This window comes from Scyliorhinus torazame, chromosome 1 (assembly GCF_047496885.1).
Source record: "Scyliorhinus torazame isolate Kashiwa2021f chromosome 1, sScyTor2.1, whole genome shotgun sequence".
NCBI lineage: Eukaryota > Metazoa > Chordata > Chondrichthyes > Carcharhiniformes > Scyliorhinidae > Scyliorhinus > Scyliorhinus torazame.
Window position 1 is genome coordinate 294,793,979 of NC_092707.1, and position 22,723 is coordinate 294,816,701.

The window sequence follows — 22,723 nt, forward strand, 5'->3', positions numbered from 1 at the left end:
GGATCTCTAACCACCCTGTCTAGCTGCTTTGTCACCTATCAAGATGATCCCACTATGAAAGCTTCACATTCCACCCCCCCCATCCCATCTTTATTATATCTTCCCAATCTACAGGCAGTGGATGTCTACAGTGACCATCACCATTCCCCCTACAGTTAGTAGAGCCGACCAAGCCGAGGGACGTGGACTGTAGGACAGTCCTGCACACAAAGCTGTGCTTTTTTCCTGTGGAGCACATAGCCCCTCTTGCAGATGTGGTATACAATGCTCTCAATGATTGCTCCTGCTGCATGGATGTTGCTCTTCTGCACTGTCTCCTATCTCTGGCTTCCGACGGAGGCCTACATAGCCCCTAGACTGCCTGTCATCTGTGACCCAGTTCAACTTCGTAACAGGAGTGTCTGCGCTCTGATTCCTGTCAGCAAGCCCCAGGCTAAAGAATTCAACCTTCACAGAGTTCCCCAATTCCATGAGAACTAAGACGACCATCTCAAACCATACACCTCCCGGCTTCTGAGACCACGTGCGAACATCCTTAATATGCCACAGTAACAACATTCCCCTCCCTCCCCCGACCAACCTATTTCAAAGTCTGTGTGCATCCTCTTCCAGTGAAAGATGTGATATCTCTTTGACCCCTTTGTTTATCAGCGTTTCATACACTTTTCCATCCTTCCCAGCCCTTGGTTTCCCATCTGCCTTCCTTTGTTCATCATTCACCTCCACCTCCCTGCCCTTCTGCCTAACATCATGCCCCCTTGACGTTTCTCCTCAGTCTTTCTTTCCCATTGGCCCCCTTGCATTCAATGTCCCATCCTACTCTTGCATCCTGCCCTCAGTCAAAATCCGAGTCTGTAAGAGTGTAGTTCTGCATGAGTCCCACAGCAGTGGAGTCCTTGTGGACAATGGTGTTAGCCATGGGGAGCAGAAGACTCCTGCACTCCCCAACCCCAGGTACAGTACTGATCAGTGTCTGAAAGTGGAGGCTGCATGGGTCCCACAGAGCAGTGGTGTCCTTGCAGACGTTGGCAAAGATGAGAGAACCGACCCTCTCACACCAGCAGTTTGGTGTCAAACGCAACAAAAGCAGAGCACTACGGCAGGTAGGCCATGTATGTTGCACTCACCTTGAAGTCAAGAGGTCCGACTTATGAACGGCACACATTTTAAAACTTTGAAGCTGACATGTTTTCCCACTAGCGCGATGCTAAAAAGGCGCGAGGAGATTCCGGTGAGCAGCTGGTTCAATGAACATTAATGTGATGCAAATGAATGAAAATGGAGTTAACGGCACCAGGCAGCGAGATAACTGAACCGCCAGTGAGAGAATTGCAAACTGTTTTTATGCCGACGGGTTTAGGATTTCTTTGCCTGCCACTAGATTCTCTGCTCCCGCCTGACACGAAACATGCTGTGGGCTGGATGGGAAGATTCCACCCATAGGCTGCAGGGTGGAATTTTCCATTCTGGAGACTCTGGTGGCAGGCGGGAAAGTTGGCGTGATTCAATAAAACCGTACAAAAGTTGTGTTACAGTGAGAGGCCATTCAGCCCACCATGTCTGCACCAGCTGAAGGAAAAAGACAACCTAGCTGCCCATTCTAATCCCACCTTCCAACACCCGGTCCGTATCCTTGCAGGTTCCAGAACTTTGAATGCAGATCCAGGTACCTTTTAAATGAGTTGAGGCTTTCTTCCTCCACCATCAAACCAGGCAGTGAATTCCAGACACCCACCACCTTCTAGGTGAAAAACTTTTCTCATGTTCCCTCTAATCCTTCTACCAATCACTCAGTAATGGACCTCTCCGTTCGAGGAAACAGGTTGTTCCTGTCTACTCTATCAAGGTCCCTCTTAATTACGTTACCCATCAGACTCCTCGGTTTCAAGGAAAACAACTCCAGTCTATCCAATCTTTCCTTATAGTTGCAGGTTTCAAGCCCCAACAACATTCTTGCAATTCGCCTCTGCACTCTCTCAAGAGCAATTTTGTCTTTCCTGTAATGTGGTGACCAGAACTATGCACAAAATTCCACCTGTGGCCTAACTAATGTTTTATCAAGTTCCAGGATTACATCCCTGTTTTTTGTATTCAATACCTCATTCAATAAAGGAAAGCATTCTACATGCCTTCTTCACCACCTTATCCACCTGTCCTGCCACCCTATCTGTGGCCATGCGTTCCAACATCTCTCACTTCCTTAACCCCTCTCAATATCTTCCCTTTTGCTGAGTATTCCATTGTTGTGTTTGCCCGCCCAAATGCATCACCTCACACTTTTCTGAACTGAATTCCATTTGCCAATTTTTTGCCCACTCAACCAAACCATTGTTATTCTGGAGTCAACAGCTATCTTCTTCACTATCAACTACAAGGCAAATGTTGGTGTCAGCTGCAAATTTCCCAATCATGCCTCCAATGTTAAGTCCAAATCATTAATATGTACAACAAACAGCAAAGTACTTAATACTGTGGAACGCCACTGGAAACCACTTTCCATTTGTAAAAACGACAATCAACCATTACGCCTTTGTTTCCTGTTGCTGAGCCAATTTTGGATCCAACTCGTCACATTCCCCTGCATCCCATGGGCTTTTACTTTTCTGACCGGTCTGCTATGTGGAACCTTGTCAAATGCCTTACTAAAATCATATAGACAGCATCCACTACACCACCCTCATCAATTTTCCTTGTCACGTCCTCGAAAAATTTGATTTAGTCAGACATTTCCGTTCATACATGTCTGCATCTGGAGACATTAATCTGTGACCAGGGTGATGACAGCCCTGTGCTAGAAGTCTATCTCTGATACTATTCTACTTGTCAACACTACACTCGAAACTGTATAGAGAGAGCATTGCAGTGGCAGCACAGAAAGATAAACTGCATGATCCCTTGTCAGCCAAGATCATTCACCTGGGAGGATGGATGTTTGGAGTTGCGGCTTGGTTTGCCGTCCACATGCAGTGCTCCTTGACAGCATCCACCTCCCTCGCTGTGTCACTCTCTCATCCTGCCTCTGATTGCAGCCGCTGGCAAATGGCACAGGATTAACTTCAGCTCCAGATATTGCTGGGATCTCAATATTGTGACCCATGCGCCAGAATAAAACCTGCTGCAATGTGGGCTTCACCAGAGAGAATAACACAACTGAGCATTGTTGACATCCAGCTGCCTTATAATTATTAAGGTATTCCTTTCGCCAGCTGCATGTGCTGACCTTGACCTCCAACCGTCAGAAATGACCCTCGTCCCACTTTGAGGGATCTCACTGACAGACTAACTAACTGCGTGGTCAAGGTCAGATTGGAAAAATGGTGCACATTACCCTTCAAACTTGCTCCACCACCTTCTATCCTCCCTGTCATCCTACATCCATCACTTATTACCATTCCTCCCACCTAATCCACTGAACAGGAGCCCATTTGCTTTGTTAACTAGACTCTCAATATGTCCTGACATCGTCAAAGATTGTTGTATATGTATGTACAGGTTACTCTGTTCCTGCCCACTGTTTAAAACTGTACAATCAAGTTGAGATCGCCTTTCGTACCGTTGCAGGTTCAATCACTGGCTCTGGTAGTTCATGGAGGGCTGCCTCCTTGCCTAGTCCCATGCTTGATGCAGAGTGAGTACTATAACAGCATCCGTCTCTCTATAACAGAGAGAGATGCCCATGGTCCCTTGTGGACTACGATTAATTACCAAGTTACCAGTATTATTTAGGTTGAATAGGTGAAGTACTGAGGCACTTCTACATTGTTAGGCACAACATCCTCTAGATGAGATTAAATTGACTCATCTACCTGTTCTACTGCTTCATGTATTTAGCCAAGAGGAGTTTTGTGTCCTAGACAACATTCTTACCTCAATACTGAAAAGCAATTACTCATCTAATGGCTGTTAGTAGGATGCTTTTGTACATCTGCTGTATTTGTCTGCTTAATCGGTTCTCCACTTTAAAGAATATCTGATGCTGTTTTCTGACTTAACAGGAAAAGGTGCTGTAAATGCTATTAAGTTACAAGTCTGTGTTTGAGAATGTTACACAAACACACAAGTATAATGTATGACTTCCCCTTCTTTTACTATCTAAAGCAGTCTTATGACAGCATGTTGCTCGTCATGTTTGAACTTCCACAATGGCTTTATGTCTCTGAAGTGACAAGGTGGTATGCAGGTAGATTACTCAACCTTGAGGTAATGTAGTCTTCACTTTTCAGTTTAAGTATTCTTCATGTGTCATGGATACAAGATGTAATCCAGAGGAAAGATTAATGGAAATACACAACGACTTAATAGGTTTTCATTCTGTATTGCATTATCTATGTGCTTAATGCAAACATTCTTAAATCGGTAGATACAAATGAAGATTCCTACCAAGTTATTTTCATCAAACTCCGTTTGGGGAGAGAAAGTAATTTAGAAGTGTAAAATTTAATGATGTTTTCAATTTACCAGAGTCAAAAGTGTTTTTCAGTAGATGCATCAACATCACTAAGCGAGCTCCTATATGCTTCTGTGCTCCAATATGGGACTTCTCCAACTGTAATGATGCACAAACGATCTAACTGGCTCCTTTCTGGAAGCTGCTCTTGTTAGCCTATTGTCTGATAGTGGGTAGATATGCAGATCCCCAGTTGCAGGTGCGCTGCCTTGCTTGACATATGGGGTATTGATGATCCAAGGACGAAGGTTAGACTAAAGACAAGAATCTTCATTGTTAGGATGTGCTTGAACTGTGGGACTTCCAAAACATTTAACATTTTGTATTCACATTTAGGGGTAGAACCCCCAGAATCCAAGACAAAGCAGGCCACTTCATTGGCACCACGTTCATCACTGGCACACTGTGGCTGCAGCGTATACCAGCTGCAAGATGTCCTGCAGCAACTCGTCAAGGCTTCTTCTTCAACAAACTTTCCAAAAATGCAACCTCCACCACCTAACATCTAGAAGAGAAAGGGCAGCAGGTGCATGAAAACACTACCATTTGAAAGTTCCCTTGCAAGTCACACAATCCCAACTTGGAAACATATCACCATTACCTCATCATTGCTAGGTCAAATTTCTGGATCTCATTCCCCAACAGCACTGTGGGTTACTTACATCACATCCACTCAATTGGTTCAATATGGTGGCTCACTCAAGGCAATTAGGGATGGGAAATAAATGCAAGCTTCACCTGCAACGGCTATATCCCAAGAACGAAAAGAAAATCACTGACATCAGAGGTGAAGATAGTTAACTTCAGAATATTTTTTGCAGCTATCTTACTTCTAAGTTGTTTAAATCTGGTGACATGGTACATTTATGGATCATTCTTCCTTATCGTGGTTTAACTACACACACCTTCACAGAGTAGGATAACCCAGAGATCCAAATTAGCCCAACACCAGTGCCATTTTAAATGTTTTAAACCAAGCATCCTCGCTGAGAGCCAAGTCCTGACTGTAAAATTTGAAGCACATTTCCCATTCAGCATTTCCACCCACAACACCTTGTTAACCTCAGTAAGATGCAGACTTTAATGGAAAATGCCTGCCTCTAGCAGCTACTGTTTTATTCCTTCATTTAAGATGCTGAAGCCTTTTGCAATGTATATGGGCATAACGGTGTTTACATAAGGGACTGAAGTACACCACATCCATAGTTTCTCAACTCTGAGTCAGAAGGATTTGGCTTCAAATCACACTTCAGGACCGGAGCACAAGAATCTAGGCTGACATTCCAGTGCATGACTGAGGAAGTGCTGTACTATTAGAGAAGCTGTCTTTCAGATGTTCCATCAACCCTCTCACTTAGCTGTAAAAGATCCCATGGCACTATTTGAAGAGGAGCAAGGGAGCTATCTCTGGTATCCTGGCCAATATTTACTCCTCATTCCACCGAAGGAAAAAAAATCATCCAGTAATGTTTACATTGTTGTTTGTGGGAGCTTGCTGCATACAAATTGGCTGCTGTGCTGCCTACATTAGAACAATGTCTACATTTCATAAGTAAATACATTGGCTGTATTCTGAGGATTTGAAATGTGAAATGCAATTATTTATTTTTTTTTCCTTCCTGGTTCTTTTGAGGAAATTATTGGAAGCTGGTAACCCTGAGATATCCATTATAGTTCCTTTTAAAAAGGCTATGAAAAATAACGACAGTGAGGAGTAAAGAGAGTAAAGTAGGGAATTAAATAGAGCCAATTCTTGCTCAACTAGTTAAACTGAATCACACAGTCCAGTAATGTGCCAAGTTCATTTCAGTGTGTGCCAAGTTAATTGATTTGAGTCAGAGTACTGCCAGAGAGCCTACAACTGGCCTAATGCCCCTGGGTAAAGACCGGAGAAAAAAAAGTCAGTCAGCTTTCTGTTCCTGATCATGACCCAGTGAGCACCATTATTGTACATGAACATCAGGTAAGGGCAGCTTTGGGCATAGCTGGCGTAAAATAGCACGTCACATCTGTCTCCTGGCTCACACATGAAAACGGTCTCTTGGAATAGGTGCCAGACTGGAAAACATCAGTGAACTATACTCCGAGCAAAAAATTTATTCCTTTCAAAGAGAAATGAAAGGAATAAAAATCTGTAAAAGGAGGAAAATTCTCAAATTGTTGGGTCAATAAAATTAGATTTGCAGAAATAATAAGTTTGCAATTTGCTAATGGGAGGAGTCTTTGATCAGTGCATTTTTTGTGCCCATTCCTGTAACTTTGAAAATTAATTTTTGTGAATTTTGTTGATTTACCTACTAAAAACACCTGTGAATTGTCAGAATACAGAACGATTGGGCAAACATTTATTTTATTATGCTTCGTTAAAATGAATCGTCTTTTTTTGTTTTAGAAAGAACACAGATGTGCTTTTCAAAAATATAATTCTGCCCACTTTAAATGTATATTACCTGAGGAGCTGTTCACCATGCTGGATGCCATGTTGTAAGTAGTAGTCTGAGGGTTCATCATTACAGAGCTGTTATTCACAGACTGGCTGTAGGGGGGGCTAGAGCCCATCATACCACTTTGGTTCATTCCAGTGTATCCAGCTTGCCTAAAAAGAGACAGTGTACACATAGTTGTTTGTCTAAAACATGACACAGATTTACCAAGAACGTAAAATAAATGACACAGGTGAATACTTGACATCAGGAGCATGCTCTGTGATCAGTTTATGTGGGGAGGACTCCAGGACTGGAGACAGGTGTTGGATTTTTAAAAAAAGGCAATAGTGTGGTAAGCAGTAAGGAGAAAGAGAAAGAAACAAAAAAGGTCAGGTGTTAAGCAACAGCAAGCACATCACTGGAACAGCATTAGTTCAAACAGACTGATTGCCATTAAGCCTGCTACACATCACTCATAATTCTAGAAGCTATCTTCAGACATATTTACAGCACAGAATTTGGGTTGTAAACTTTTGGGTTTGATCATTGATGTCCCCGGGTACAGTATTTTAATGTTGTTTATATACATGACTATCCATGTAAAAGTATTCTCTAACATGCATAAAACACTGATAATCTAAATGTCACTGTTCCACACATGAACACAGCTTTCAAAGAACACTTGTCTTCTGTCATTTTTAGTTTATTTTGTAGCTGTAAAATGTACAAACATCTGTAAGTAAAATTCCTCTAGAACCGAGAACAAGACAATCACATGCAGCAGAGGAACGATAATATTTGAAATGTGACTAATGCAATGCCTGATGGGATGCCAAGAAATTGTTTCAAGTTTAATAATTGAAATGAAAAGGAGTTGGAATGAAGTCAGGAAAGAGGAATTGAATTAACACAACAGGATTAGAGGAATGGAACACTGTCAGCAGTTGCTCTGCCGTACTCCTTTAGCAATGTAATATGTAAATACAAACTCTCACTCCATATCCTACGTCTGACTCCTTTTGTTGATTTTAACCACTGACTATATTGACAGTGCTTTCAATTTAAAATTTAAAAAATAATTCACACTAGTCTTTTGTTTATAGCCAAAAGCATGCAAAAAATGAAATTCTGCATCAAAAACTGTTAGTCAAGCAAACTGCTGGTCCAAATGTTGTTTGGTCCTGAATTGTTCGGACAAGCAGTGTTTCACTATACAAGATTAAAACAGATTAAACCTGTACTCTTTTGTATGTATGATTGGGACATTAACCATCAAATAAATTTGTTTGTTTTTTGAGCCAATATTCTAAGAATAATCCAGCAGTTCCATAAATGTAGATTCTTAAACCAACTTCAATATAAGGTTGGTATAAAATGCTCAGCCATAACAAAGGTGAGTGTTTAAGATTGTATTGATTGAACTTCTTGGTGGTTCCTAGTTAAGGAATTCCTTGCTGCCTAAGGCGGAGTTCTTTATTTGCACAAGAGTACATAATCCTATTTTCAGCTCTCTAGGTGTACAGACAGCATTAAGTCTTCCTTTTCTGGGTTGCTTTTGGAAGTGTGGATAAAAGTCCACACTAAATTCTGAAGCACACTAATCCTTCTATACCATACCTGTGCAGCAACTACTCTTCTCCCATGCCTTCAAACTCTCCTCATTTCCTCGATTGTACCAGTGTAGTTCACAGAATAATAGTGCAGAAGAAGCCCTTTGGCCCACCAGGTCTGCACTGATGCATGAAAAACACCTGATCTGCCTACCTAATCACATTTGCCAACACTGGGCCTTGAATGTTATGACGTGCCAAGTGCTCATCCAGATTAAAGGCATCCATATCCTACCTCAATGGCCCAACTTGCACTGCCCAACCTACTACTAGCCACTCACACCAGAAGGTTTCAAGTTTGATTCTTGCTGAGGTCGGTCATTATCATAGTTGGGAGGCTACAATTGACCTCAACATACCTAAAATCTATGGCACCTGATCTACGGCACCTGGTGTGGAGTGGGGCAGGGAAGGAGGAAAGTCGCCCTGTGAACTTGCTCCTGGCAAAACTTGCCATCAACAGACCCAGGCAGCAGGCGTGAGGGGGCAATCCCATCCGACTGTCTGCCCCTCTACTGTGGCTACATTCATGGCCGGGTGTCCCACTGGGACCCTCAAGACCTTCCATCCCCATTGGGCGCCACAGAGGCTGGGATGCCTTATTGCCCCCTCTAATCACATTTGGGTTTGATGTTTCAAGTCTCATTTGTGATTCACTTTTTGTTTCCCTTTAAGGAACTGTCCCCTTAATTTGTCCCTCAGTTTATTCGATTTAGTTTACTTGGTTATTTATGTTGACCAAAATAGTTGGACTGAACTTAAGTGCTGTATCATTCTACGATTGTCAAAATTTTATATGGTTACAAAGGTTGCCACATCTTATGGAACAAACTTATTTTTTGTTAGGGCACACAAAACGGTAAGAGAATAAAGATCGGAAATATTAGTATTAGGAAAATTTGAAACATTGTTCCATGCAAGTTTTGCTGAATAACGTGAAAGTGTTTGATTCCATAACAATATACTTTTCCATGACTTACCACCGGACTGCCAAAATAACTAAAAAGGCAGCTTTAACTAACAATACCATTCAAAGTTACAGTCATGTAGATAAAGGTTTATGCTTAAACTTTAAAGAGAATACGTTGGATTGGGAGGAAAAAGCTGCTTTTAAAAAGCCATGATTAGTTATCTTGAATAATCAGTCAAAGCATATTTTGTCTCACTTATGTGCATAAATGAACAAAGAACAAAGAATACAGCACAAGAACAGGTTCTTCGGCCCTCCAAGTCTGTACGAGTCATGATACCATCCTTGGTCAAAACCCTCAGCACGTCCTTGTTTTGTATCCCTCTATACCCATCCACTATGGTTTCACAGCACCAGGGTCCTAGGTTCGATTCCCTGCTGAGTCACTGTCTGTGCGGAGTCTGCATGTTCTCCCCGTGTCTGTGTGGGTTTCCTCCGGGTGCTCCGGTTTTCCTCCCACAAGTCCAAAGATGTGCAGGTTAGGTGGATTGGCCATGCTAAATTGTCCTTAGTGTCCATAAAGGTTAAGAGGGGTTATTGGGTTAAGGGGCTAGGGTTGAAGTGAGGGCTTAAGTGGGTCGGTGCAGACTCGATGGGCCGAATGGCCTCCTTCTGAACTGTATGTTCTATGTTCCTATCCATGTATTTGTCGAGATGATAGTGTTTTAAAGTGCAGAACTGTTGAAATATCTAAATTAATCACTAATTAATTTCCATGAAAGTCACTTTAGGTTTAAGGAGATAAATTGTTGATAGTTGTTGCTGATAGTTTTTCAGTTTCCACCATATTCCCATCACTGTAGAAATCGAACCGAACTAAAAATCACAAATGCTGGAAATGCTCAGCAGGTCAGGCAGCACCTAGCAGAGAAACAGAGTTAACGTTTCTGGTCAATTACCTCTCATCAATACTGGGAAAAGTAAGAAATGTAATAGGTTTTAAGCAGGTGAAATGGGGGATTGGGAATAAAGAACAAAAAGGTAGGCCTGTAATAAGGAAGGAAGGTTGAATGACAAAAGAATATGTGGTGCAGTCAAAGGGACAAGTAAAGAAAGAAAAGAAGTGTCTCGAAGAGTTGTGGATAGTAGAATAATGAACAGCTCCTGCTCAAATCCAAAAGCAAGAGAAAGCATGCAATGGAAAGTTTCTGAAGTGCATGAACAAAAGATGAGGCACTGTTTATTGAGATTAATTGGAGCCCTGCAGGAGGCAGAGGGCAGAATGAAAGTAAAGTGGGGATTAAAATGACAGGTGACTAAATGGAGGTGTTCCACAAAGTGGTCATCCAATATGAATTTGATCTCTTGGGAGCAGTGAATACAGTGCACTAAACTGAAAGAAGTACACATAAATCACTGTTTCATCTAGGAGTGTTTGTGCCATTGGATGGCAAGGAAGGTAAAAGGGCAGTTGTTGCATTTCCCACACTTTTATGTGAAAAAAAAGGGTGTTGGGGATATCCGAGGAGTGGATCAAGCTGCTGCGACAGTCTTCCTTTGGAATGCAGGCAGGGAAGGGAAGATTTGTCTGGTGGCGGCATCACACTGAAGTTGGCAGAAATGGCGGAGGAGGGTTTGGTGAATGCGGTGGGGTGGAAGATGAGGACAAGGGGAACTCTATTGTGGCTTAGGGAGAAATGGGAAGAAGTGAGAGCAGAACTATGGGAAATTGGTTGGATATGTTGGAGGGCCTCGTCATACATTGTAGCCTAGATTCCTCAGTTGAGGAAAAAGGAAGTGCTATCAGAAGGACTGGTATGGAAAGCTGCATCAGCAGAACAGAATGGAAATGAAGAAACGTGGAGAATTGGAATGAAATTCTTCCAGGAAGCAATTGTCCTCAAGTAGCTGTGGGAGTTAGGGGGCTTATAGTTAATATTTGTTGATAGTCAACTCCCAAAAACAGAGAACACCAGGGATGGGAAGTGAAGGTTTTGAGATGGACCATGTGAAGGTGTGAATAGGTATGAAATCAGAAGCAAGCTGGAAGAGGGTCTTCAGTTCTGGACAAGAGCAGGAAGCAGCATCAATACGGTCAATAGTGTACTGGATAAAGAGGTAAGGGAGGGGGCCTGAGTAGGACCAGAACAAGGAATGTTCTACATATCACATAAAAGGGCAGGCATACCTGAAACCATTGTGGGCATCCATTGACACAAATCTTTTATTTGGGAGTGAGTGGAGTTAAAAGGAGAAGTTGTGCAATGTGTGAGCAAGTTCAGTCAAGTGGAGTAGGTTGGTGGTGGATGGAGACTGGTTGAACTTCTGTTCAAGGAAGATGTGGAGATGCCCAAGACCATCCTGGTGGAGGACGGGGCTTAGGATGTCCATGGTGAAGAGGAGATGGTAGGGATCAGGAAACAGGTAATTGCTGGAGTGACTGACAGCATCGGAAGAGTCATGAATAGATCTGAACACTACTTTAGACTCAAACAACTATGAAAGTACTCAATTCTTGTAAACAAAACCTAGCTTTGTTTGGAAAAATCTAAGCTTTTGTATTCTTGCATACATTACATTTCCTCATTAAAGTGCACTTGTATTCATAATATTATGCATAACGTTTTGAGGAGACTTACACAATTACATCTATCATATTTCAGGATTTTATGGCATTTTTCCTGAGACACAATTTGGAAATTTGAATTAGCTTCATTATTACCAGATAAAAAATTTTTTAAATGCTGAACGGAAGTTGTTTCTCCACTGGGTGAAGAATAATCGCATCCTTTGCTTGTCTGTATAACTTTAAAAAACTCTTCACACTAGTTGGAAATCCTCCATTTCTGAAGGTAAAGGCTTGTAAAACGACATTAAATCTTTGATGCTTACATAGAGTCGTAATACAAATATAAGGTTACAAAAAGATATAGATGAGTGGGCAAAGATCTGGCAAATGAAGTGTATGGGAAAATGTGAAATTGTCCATTTTAACAGGAAGGATAAAAGCGAAGCATATAATCTAAAAGGTGAGCGATTGCAGAACTCTGCAATGCAGAGGGACCTGGGTGTCTTAGTGCATGAATTGCAAACGGTACATACAGCAAGTAATTAGGAAAGTTAATGGAACATTATCAGTTATTGTAAGGGGATTTGAATACAGAAGTTATACAGAGCACGAGTGAGACCACAACTGGAGTACTGTGTACAGTTGGTCTCCTTATTGAAGGAAGTATGTAATTACATTGGAAGCAGTTCAGAGAAGATTTACCAGACTAATACCTGGAATGGGTGGGCTGTCTTATGAGAAAAGGCTGGACAGGCTAGGCTTGCATTCACAGGAGTTTAGAAGAAAAGAGGCAACTTGATTGAAACATACAAGATCCTGAGGAGTTTTGGCAGGATGGATGTGGAGAGGGTGTTTCCTCTTGTGGGAGAATCTAGAACTAGAGGTCACTGTTTAAAAATAAGGGGTTGCCTACTTACAATGGAGGTAAAGCAAAAACTTTTCTTTCAGAGGGTTATGAGCCCTCCAACTCTTTCTGAAAGGGTGGTGAGCGGAGCTCCCCATTGTAAAAGATGGGGCTATGTACCGCCTTGGCCGCGCGTTCCCTGTTTAGGCCCCTTATTCAAAGCGAGTTGCGTTGAATAGCCACGTATTTCTTGACACTGCGAATGCCGGGAAACATGCGGCTAAACGCGCTCGCTCAGGGACTTTGTTCCCTTTTGGGAAGATAGCGCCCTAAATCTCTGTCCCCTTAATCCTTGAACTATCAGCTAATAGTAACAGTATTTTTTGTCTACCTTATCTAAACATGTCTTAATCTTGCATACCTCCAGAAAATCTTCCCTCCATCCTCTTTACTCCATGGAGAATAACCCTAGCTTCTCCAATCTAAGCTTCTGGCTAAAATACCTCATCCTGGAAAATAATCTGTTAAATCTCCTCTGCACCGTTTCAAGGACCCACACATCCTTCAAGTGTGGTGATTAGAACTGGATGCAATACTCTAGTTGTGGCCTAGCCAGAGTTTTATAGAGTTTCAGTATAATTTCCCTGCTTTTCTACTCACTACTTCTATTTATGAAGACCAAGATCCAGATGCTTTGCTACCTATTCTCTCAGTATGTCCTGACATCTTCAAAGATCCATGCACATGAACCCTCAGTCCATTGTCCCTGTACACTCCTTTAAACTGTGCCAGTTAGTCTATATTGCCTTTCCCTGTTGCTCCTGCCAAATTGCAGTGCCTCACACTTCTCCTCACAATTAAATTCTACCTGCCACTCTTCTGACCTAAATCCTGTTGCAGTTCATTGGTATCAGTCTCATTGTCAGCCACAACACCAAGTGTGGAATCATTGATAAATTTGAAATGTTACTCTTTATTCCGCTATCCAAGTCATTTATGGATATCAGAAAGCAGTGGTCATAGCACCACTGTCTACCACCCTCCAGTCTGAGAATTAACCATTTACCACGGTTGATTGCTTTCTGCCCTTAAGTCATTTGTTAATCCAGGTTGACACTGGCCCTCCTATTCCATGAGCCTTAATTTTGTCAACTATGTGGTGCTTTGTCAAACAAATTCTTAAAAGTCCTGTCGATAACATCCATTGCTTTTCTTTCATAAATTTTCTCTGTTATTTCATCAAAATATTGTATTAGTCAGGCATGATCTGCCGTTTACAAATCTATGCTGGCTATCCTTAATTAACACAAACCTCTCCAAGCACCTGTTGACTTTTCTTTCCTTATTATTGTTTCTAAAACCTTCCCCGCAACTGACTGACCAGCAAGTAGTTATCTGGAAAGTTCTTACATCTTTTCTTGAATACAAGTGTTACATTTGCCACTCTCCAATTCTCTCGGGAAAATTGGAAGATCATGGCAAGCTCTTCTGCTACCTCCACTCCCTTTAGTAACCTGTGACAAATGTTGAATTCTTTACCCGTCAGTCTGGCCTCAATAAAACTCGAGATGGAGATGGCACTTCTATAAAATATTTTGAGGTCCCTGAAACGATTAACACTCAACTTCAGCATCACCGGGGACGTGACGTTTTGGAATATGTCAATCCACAGGTCTGGGCGGAATACCCATCACAAATGGGAAAGACAAATGTTACACCTATTAAGGTAACGATTAAGGATCATGTAAAGCTACCTTCCATTCGGCAATACCCCCTGAAACCCCAAGCTGCCCCGTCTATAGACAAATTAATCCGAGAGCTGTTGCAACAGGGCATTTTGGTCCCTTGCCAATCAGAACGTAACACCCCCATACTTGCTGTGCCTAAACCAGCCAAACCAGACCAGTACCGATTAGTACAGGAGTTACGTTCAATCAATGCCATCGCACAGCCGTTACATGCTCTTGTCCCTAATCCTGCCCACATACTGGCTCAAATTCCAGCTCGAGCCCGAGTCTTCGCCATAATTGACCTTCAGCACGCCTTCTTTGCCCTTCCACTCGCATCTGAAAGCCAATATTTGTTTGCCTTCACTTACAATGGACAGCAGTATACCTGGACCCGATTGCCTCAGGGGTTCGTCAACTCACCTACGCTCTTCTCCAGATGTCTGCAGACCCAACTCCAGGCCTTGACATTGGAGCATGGTTCCACTCTAGTGCAGTATGTAGATGACATATTGGTAGCGAGTCCTGACGAGCCCAGTAACAGGGATGATGTGATCCAGTTATTAAACCACCTATCCTCGTGGGTTATGTTGTTTCACAATCAAAGGTCCTGATGGCTCAGACAAAGGTCAAGTTCTTCGGAGTTTTACTTACAGCCACAGAAAGAAGTCTCGAACCCAGTAGGATTGAACCAATATGCCAAATCCCTGCCCCAACCACAGCCAAGGAGGTCCGTCATTGGCTGGATATGGTGAATTATTGTAGGCAGTGGATACCAAACATCGCTGTCTATACAAAGCTGATGACGCCTTACACTAGTGAAGGGGGGAATTTTACTCTCACCACCGAGGCACTCGAAGCCTTCCGTTGCCTGAAGCAGGCCTTGTTACAAGCACCGGCCCTAGGTATGCCCTTGTACGACCGACCGTTCCAGATATACTGTACTGTTCTGGAAGGATGTTCAACAGCGGTACTCACCCAGCAACATGGGGACAAGCAGCGGCCCGTAGCATATTACTCTTCCAAACTTGATCCAGTGGCGTTGGGCAACCCTGTTTGCACCCAGACCTTGGCAGCGATATACAATAGTTTGCAGGCTGCTGCCAATATAACTCTCCAACAGGATATTACAGTGTATAGCTCCCACTCGGTCATCGCACTACTGGGGCAACTGCAGACTCAGCATCTTACCACAGCTCGTCAGAATAGGTATGAAATATACCTTTTGAACAATCCACGTCTGACATTTAAATACTGTACCACTATCAATCCAGCCTGTTTTCTTAGCGGTCCACCTGTCCATGAAGACGTGCCCGGCCACGACTGTTTAGCCTTGATTCAGGAAACTACCACAATAAGGGACGATCTGAGTGATATTCCGTTAGAACAACCTGACATGATTATGTATGTTGATGGCAGTGCATTAATAAGCCCCACTGGCCGGAGACTGGCCGGTTATGCAATAGTAGATCAGGATGGTCTGATCCTAGAAATGGCCGCTTTTCAGACCCCTTATTCAGCCCAACAAGCCGAACATTTTGCCCTTACCCGTGCATGTATACTTGGGGTCGATCGTCGGGTAAATATTTACACTGACTCCCGATACGCCTTCGGGGTAGTTCATGACTTCGGACAGCTCTGGAAGAATAGGGGATTCCTTACCTTGGCCGGCACAGAAATATCCCACCGGGGTTTAGTTAATGACCTACTGCAGGCCCTCCTTATGCCCGCACAGATTTCCGTTATTTAATGCGCTGCCCATACAAACGGTAAGACCCCAGTTGACGTTGGTAATGAACAAGCAGATTGTGCAGCGCGGACAGCCGCGCAAATTCAGCAAGTGATGGTGCCTAAAATGTTAAGTCAGACTAAACGATCTGCTATAAATAGGTCTGCTTCTGACAAGTCAATGCCAACCACCCAAGACGTCATAAGGTTACAGGAGGACGCTCCGGAGAGTGATAAACAAATGTGGAAATGGTTAGGTTGTACATATGATTCCGTTTCCTCTTTATGGACCACACCAGCACATCAGACTTGTATGTCTGATGTACTGGCTTTATGGGTCATCGAATGTGTACACTTTGCAACTCATTGTGGGGCTCGGGGGACTAGTGATTTGTTGCTGGACACTTGGTGGTACCCTAAAATGCAGGGGTTGGCCCAGAGTATCAGTAATCGGTGTTTGATTTGTCAGCAATATAACACCGGCAAAGGCATCCCTTGTGGTATGGGGCAAACCCCGTTGCCCAATGGTCCCTTTGAGACGCTCCAAATGGATGACATTGAGTTAGAAAGGTGTCAATGTTATAAATATGTTTTGGTCATTGTGGATGTGTTCAGCAGATGGGTCGAGGCGTATCCGACTACCGATAATAAAGCTGCTACCGTGGTTAAAGTTCTGATGCGGGAAATCATTCCCCGGTACGGTATACCAGCTCAGTTAAGTTCTGATAACGGGCCTCACTTTATTGGACAGATTAACAAGGAGTTCTGCTCCCAGTTGGGCATACGCCAGCAGTTACACTGTGCGTACAGACCGCAGGCAGCCGGGTTGGTTGAGAGACACAATCAGACCCTCAAAACTAAATTGGCTAAATTAAGAGCAGACACGGGACTGACATGGCTTAAGTTGCTCCCCGTTGCCCTCTTCCAGCTGCGGGTTACACCTGCGGGACCGGCCCGGCTCTCTCCTGCCGAGGTCCTTTATGGCAGGCCTCTTAGAACTCCCTGGAGCCTGCAGGTTCCCAGGCTGGCTCAGTTTCACCATATGACTGAAGAAATGATCACCTATGTTCTAGCCCTCACTAAGGTCCTCAAGGAGCTCCATGGTCAGGTGGGCGCGGCTCACCCGCCACCGCCCCCATTACCTAGCTCACTTTCAGTGCAGCTGGTAGTTATGTCATGGTCAAAAATTGGACTCGGAAAGGGTCGGAGCCGCGATGGGAGGGGCCCTTCCAAGTTCTCCTTACCACCCCCACTGCAGTTAAAGTGGAGGGTGGAGTGCTTGGGTCCACCTCCACCACTGTAAATTGGGTCCATCTCCACTACTGTAAAAAGGTCGGCTACTAACCTGCCTCCCTTCCCCAGCGCTGTTTCACAGGTGTGAAGCATGATGGGGTGGCTGCGCACCACCTGTGTGATCTTCGGCCTCACCTCGCTTGGAGAGTCATCGGCGACGGACATGGAAAAGGGAAATATCATCTACATCTGTAACCCCAACCAAACTACAAGGACATTTCGTTTATGCAGAGGTGATGTCCTTCGCTGCCCCCATATACGAGGACATGGTATCAACTCATGGAAGGTCATCAGGTTAACGGACAATGCAGGACTCATGAAGCAATTGCACCGGTCCCGGTGGGAAGGGAACATTACATGGACATTGCCTTGTTTTTGGAGTACATGTAAATTTGATTTTGGATGTGTTAAGATTGGTGCCATAAAGGTAAAATCAGACCGTCAGGAGAGGGTAGGAAGAGGTTGTGAGAGAGAGAGGGGGACTAGAGAGAGGACGGGGCGTGTAAGGAGGGGAGTACAACTAGAACGTAGGTTATCAGGAGATACACTTAATTCATTTAGGGCCCAGACTGAGGAAAACCCGGGTAATATGAATCTCTTCTACCAGATTTACCACCGTTGTATGGCCAGGGATGGGTTGTCTGCTACCCGAACCCCGCAGCGGTGTCTAGGTTATTTTCTGTTTTACCGCTTTGTGGCACACCTCAAATGGTGGTTCATTGTCAGCGTTCCAAATCACCGCCCGAGCAAGTCTCTCTTCCTTACGATCCGGGTTCAGCACCACCGGCTATTTGCCTTCCCCTGCCTAGGGATAATTCCCACTCACAGTATGATAGGCTGTTCCCCACCTGTATGGACAGGAGGTGTCACATCACTCAGGCGTCTGGCTAATGCGTTTGTTACAACACCACCTGCGTTCCATTGAACGCCGGCCTCCAGCTCCTTTGTGGCTGGGCGAATGTCTCTCATATCACTGCTGGGACTAGGGCCTTCCGCATTGCTGGGAGGCCCGAATGGGCATTCCAAAGCTGGATAAACTGGGGGATCCCTACTCAACCGATATACTGATTGTGATGCTAGCCTGTACACGGAGCAAGGATACTACTTTTTTTTTTAATGGCACAGCGACCAATGTTTTGTCACCCCCATTTCCCCGCCAAATTGCTATCGGGACTCTAGTCCCTACCACAGTCCCCTGCCCCTCGGCGTGGATGCTGCATAATCAGTTAGCACGCCGGGCAGTCTCAACTGAATTCTGCGAGAACTGGAAAAAACCTCAAGTTCTCGCACCCAACCGGGGCCACTCAGCCGGATGGGGAATTCTGAGCATCTTGACACTGGGGGGTGTGGGGGGATTCCTTGGCTGTCAGCGATAGAAATTATTTTATTTGTGGCCTTACCATCCTGGGAAACTAAACCTTGGGAGCCCTCGGGGCAATAACCAAGGAATTGTCTCAGGTGCTGTTGTTTGCAATGCAGAATCGGTACTATTCTGCTGGCCATCTTCTGGCCCGTGAGGGTGGGGTATGCGCCATAGTGCAGGGCAAGTGTATCATGGGAGTTCAAGACCTAACCGCTAACATCACTAAATTTATGGATCGCATATGGGATCACCTGGACGGAATGCAGGACCCTGGCTCTTGGGGTAACTGGGGATTTGGAGGTTGGAAGGACTGGTTGATAAATATGGCCATGTATTTAGCAGTGGCACCCGGCTGCATCTTTGTGGGCCTGGCCATCCTTAAATGCGTGATGGGTAGAATGCGGGTGCACTGGAACAGATAGACGCCCCTAGAATCTTGGCTGTTAGGATCCACGAGGGTGCAGCGGATGAAGGGGAGCTACAACAGGAATTGGAAATGCAGCGACAAATCTTTTTAGATGAGGGGCCGTAGCTACGGATTGAATAGATAGGTTATCATGAAATGATAAAAGGAGGGAATGACGAATGTGATATAAGATAGTTAGTTTAAATATATTAGTTACAGTAATGTAGATGTAGGCCGGTCTAATTCTAGTGAGCTCACAGATAAAGGATTTCAGAAAGCATGGCAAGGAAGGGGGAGGGGTGTCTAGTTGAGGAGGAGAAAAGGATGCTGGGTAACAAGAGGCTAGGGTTAAGGAATGAGAAGTGAGCCAATTAGGATGTATGGCCAGGTCAGGAGGGGTATAGGATGACCTATGGGAATCGTTTATGTGAAACTTGATGCCATTTGAATGTATTTGTAGAGATTCCTTTGTCTCCAATAGCACTCGATTCTGAAGACCCAGGAGGCAGCTTGTGTTCCGGGTTTTTGTGAAGCGAGTCAGACTTGCAAGTTGGGTAAAAATAAATAATACTATGCCTACAAATTCATCTAGAGTTTTATTGAGGCCAGACTGACGGGTAAAGAATTCAACATTTGTCACCTGGGATGCAAGCCATACAGACTAGGTGACTTTTCTTGCCGAAGCATAGATAGCCTTTCCAGTACATCCTTACCATTAATTTTCACTCCATCCAGTACCTCTACCATCTTTACTTCGACTGGTATTTTTACAGCATCCTTCTCCTGAGTAAACTCCGATACAAAGTATTCATTAAGTATTCCAGTATTGCTCTGTGCCTCTAATTTGGAGGTGTTTGGTCTCTTAGTGAGTCAGGGTAAATGGGCAGTGATGGGAAAGTGAAAATAAAACCAAAGATCAGGTGATTGTACTGAATGGCGAAGCAGGCTAAATGGGCCGTATAGTCTACTCCTGCTCCTATTTTTTTAATGGTATTCAGTTATAAGTATATGACACCCACTTCATCCCAAATAGCCCACCCCACCTCTTACTACCCACTTTCTATTACACGCCAGCGTAACATTTGGGGGATTTTCTTCTTTGCTAACTACCATTCTAGTCTCATATCCTCTTTTTACCAGTCTTTTTTTCCTTTTAACTTCCACCCAACTTAAATTTGGCCTGGTTCCCATTTGAAGAACATACACCTCTAACTCTCAGTATTTGGAGACTTATACAATACTCCTATAGCATGATTATCCCCTTTTTGCTTCCCCAAATTGATTCTGCCTTTGTCCCCAAGATATCCTTCTTCCCCTAATCAGTATAGAATCGTAGAATCCCTACAGTGCAGAAGGTGGCCATTCAGCCCATTAAGTCTGCACGGAACCTCTGAATGAGTACCCTACCTTGGTCCATTACCTTCCCCCATCCCTGTAACCCCATCTAACGTTTGGATACTCGGACAATTTAGCATGGCCAATCCACCTAACCCGCACATCTTTGGATTGTGGGAGGAAACCGGAGCATCTGGAGGAAACCCGGGGAGAACTTGCAAACTCCACACAGACAGTCGCCCAAGGCTAGAATTGAACCCGGGTCCCTGGCGCTGTGAGGCAATGGTGCTAACCACTGTGCCACCATGCCACATCCCTTTTTTCCTTCCCTATCTTTTTTGAACACTTTGTATCCTTGAATATTAACTGCCTGTCATCACCATTCTTAACTTACATTTCTGTTATTGCCACTACATCATATTCCCACACAGCTAATGTGTTTGTGGTTTACCAATCTTAGTGACCACAATTTGTGTGTTTACATACATGCTATGCATACATGCATAGAATACCCTAATTAAAAGTTGTCATCCATCTTGCGCCATTACGAGGCATCTTGGGTACATTAAAACTCTGGCTTTCTTTCAATTACAAACATTAAATTAACAGTCAGAGAGTTTTACAGCACAAAACGCAGCCCTTTGCCCATTGTGAATTAGGTGAATTAATCCCTCTGGTCTCAGTCTTGCACTCTTTCCTCCTGCTCGTTCACCCACTTTTGTAAGAAATGTTTATCCCATTTCCATCAGTGCCTCGCACCCTTTCCAAACTAATGTCAAATAAAAAAAGATTTACATCATTATTCATGAATTAATTTAAAAGTGAATAGGATTTTTTTTTAAATCACGATGGCTGTTTGCAATGCTATTCCGAGGTGCAGGCAACAGTGTAGATTGTAGCATGTTCTAATTTTCTCACTTTCCTTTAATAGAAATTTCACACATCCTCCAGCAAGGCTGCTGAAGATTAAGATCACACTGCATGGGGAATTGTGAACTCACATTCCAACACTGACACAACAAAGTCACAGCTGGAGTATTGGTCTCACCGCCATGTTGTTCCAGTTGGGAGATCACAATTTAAAAGTGTCCCATTGCAAGAATTGCAAGTTTGCAAACCAATGGCCCACAAATTACTGCCAAATATGACAGCAGGAAAGATAGCCTGCAATAATTTGGAAAAGTTACAAAAAAGCTGTCTTCAGATAGAAACCCATGAGTCGGATAGCTAGGAAATAGTTCAGGACTGGTGGCACGGCCAGTGGTTAGCACTGCTGCCTCACGGTGCTGAGGTCCCAGGTTCGATCCCGGCCCTGGGTCACTGTCCATGTGGAGTTTGCACATTCTCCCCGTGTCTGTGTGGGTTGCACCCCCACAACCCAAAGATGTGCAGCGCAGATGGATTGTCCGCTCTAAATTGCCCCTTAATTGGAAAAAATAATTGGGTACTCTAAATTTAAAGAAAAGGAAATAGTTCAAGACTTCCCTAAAGTTGGCACTTTTCAGGATCCTTTGTTTCCATAAAGTCTTTCTGGCCGACAACACAAGACTGTGCACCACTCTTAAACATTCCCTCTTAATCATGACATTAATTTCTCCCTTCCTTAGCTATTTGCTAGCTGCAGTCAAATGTTAAGTTTCTCTCCTAATAGATGCTGCCAGGCCTGCTGAGTTTTTCCAGTAGCCTCTGTTCTTGTTTCAGATTCCAACACCTGCAGTACTTTGCTTATTTTCCTCCAAAATTTCATAATGCTGGCTTAGGAAGTAAGGAAATGATCCATGAAGCATGCAGAGCTGCTAGCTGCTTGAAAACCTATTCTGCCGCATGAAATTGGCAACTGATGACTCACCATCGGATCCTCCTTATCTTTGGGATAAAATTGGCTGCTCTAAAACAGTTGGCTGAGATTAGGAACTCATGATAGGGAAACTGTGGGCGAGAACCTCCATTCATCCAAACATGTTCCGAACAATGCAATATACATGAGGAAATTCACAACATATGCTTCAGGACATTATACCAAAAGCTGAAATGATGGTACACTTAGTTAAGTTCACATGATTAT

General features: G+C 43.7%; 1 protein-coding gene across 7 annotated transcripts in view; it reads right to left on the bottom strand.

Annotated features, from left to right (window-relative positions):
• Window positions 1-22,723, bottom strand: part of arid1b (AT-rich interactive domain 1B) — a 717,990-nt gene that overhangs the window by 78,937 nt on the left and 616,330 nt on the right. For all 7 annotated transcript variants that reach the window (XM_072507646.1, XM_072507663.1, XM_072507657.1 and 4 more), the window contains one exon: window positions 6,898-7,043. In XM_072507646.1, coding sequence (XP_072363747.1) covers window positions 6,898-7,043 — 146 coding nt within the window. The remainder of the gene's footprint in view (window positions 1-6,897; window positions 7,044-22,723) is intronic.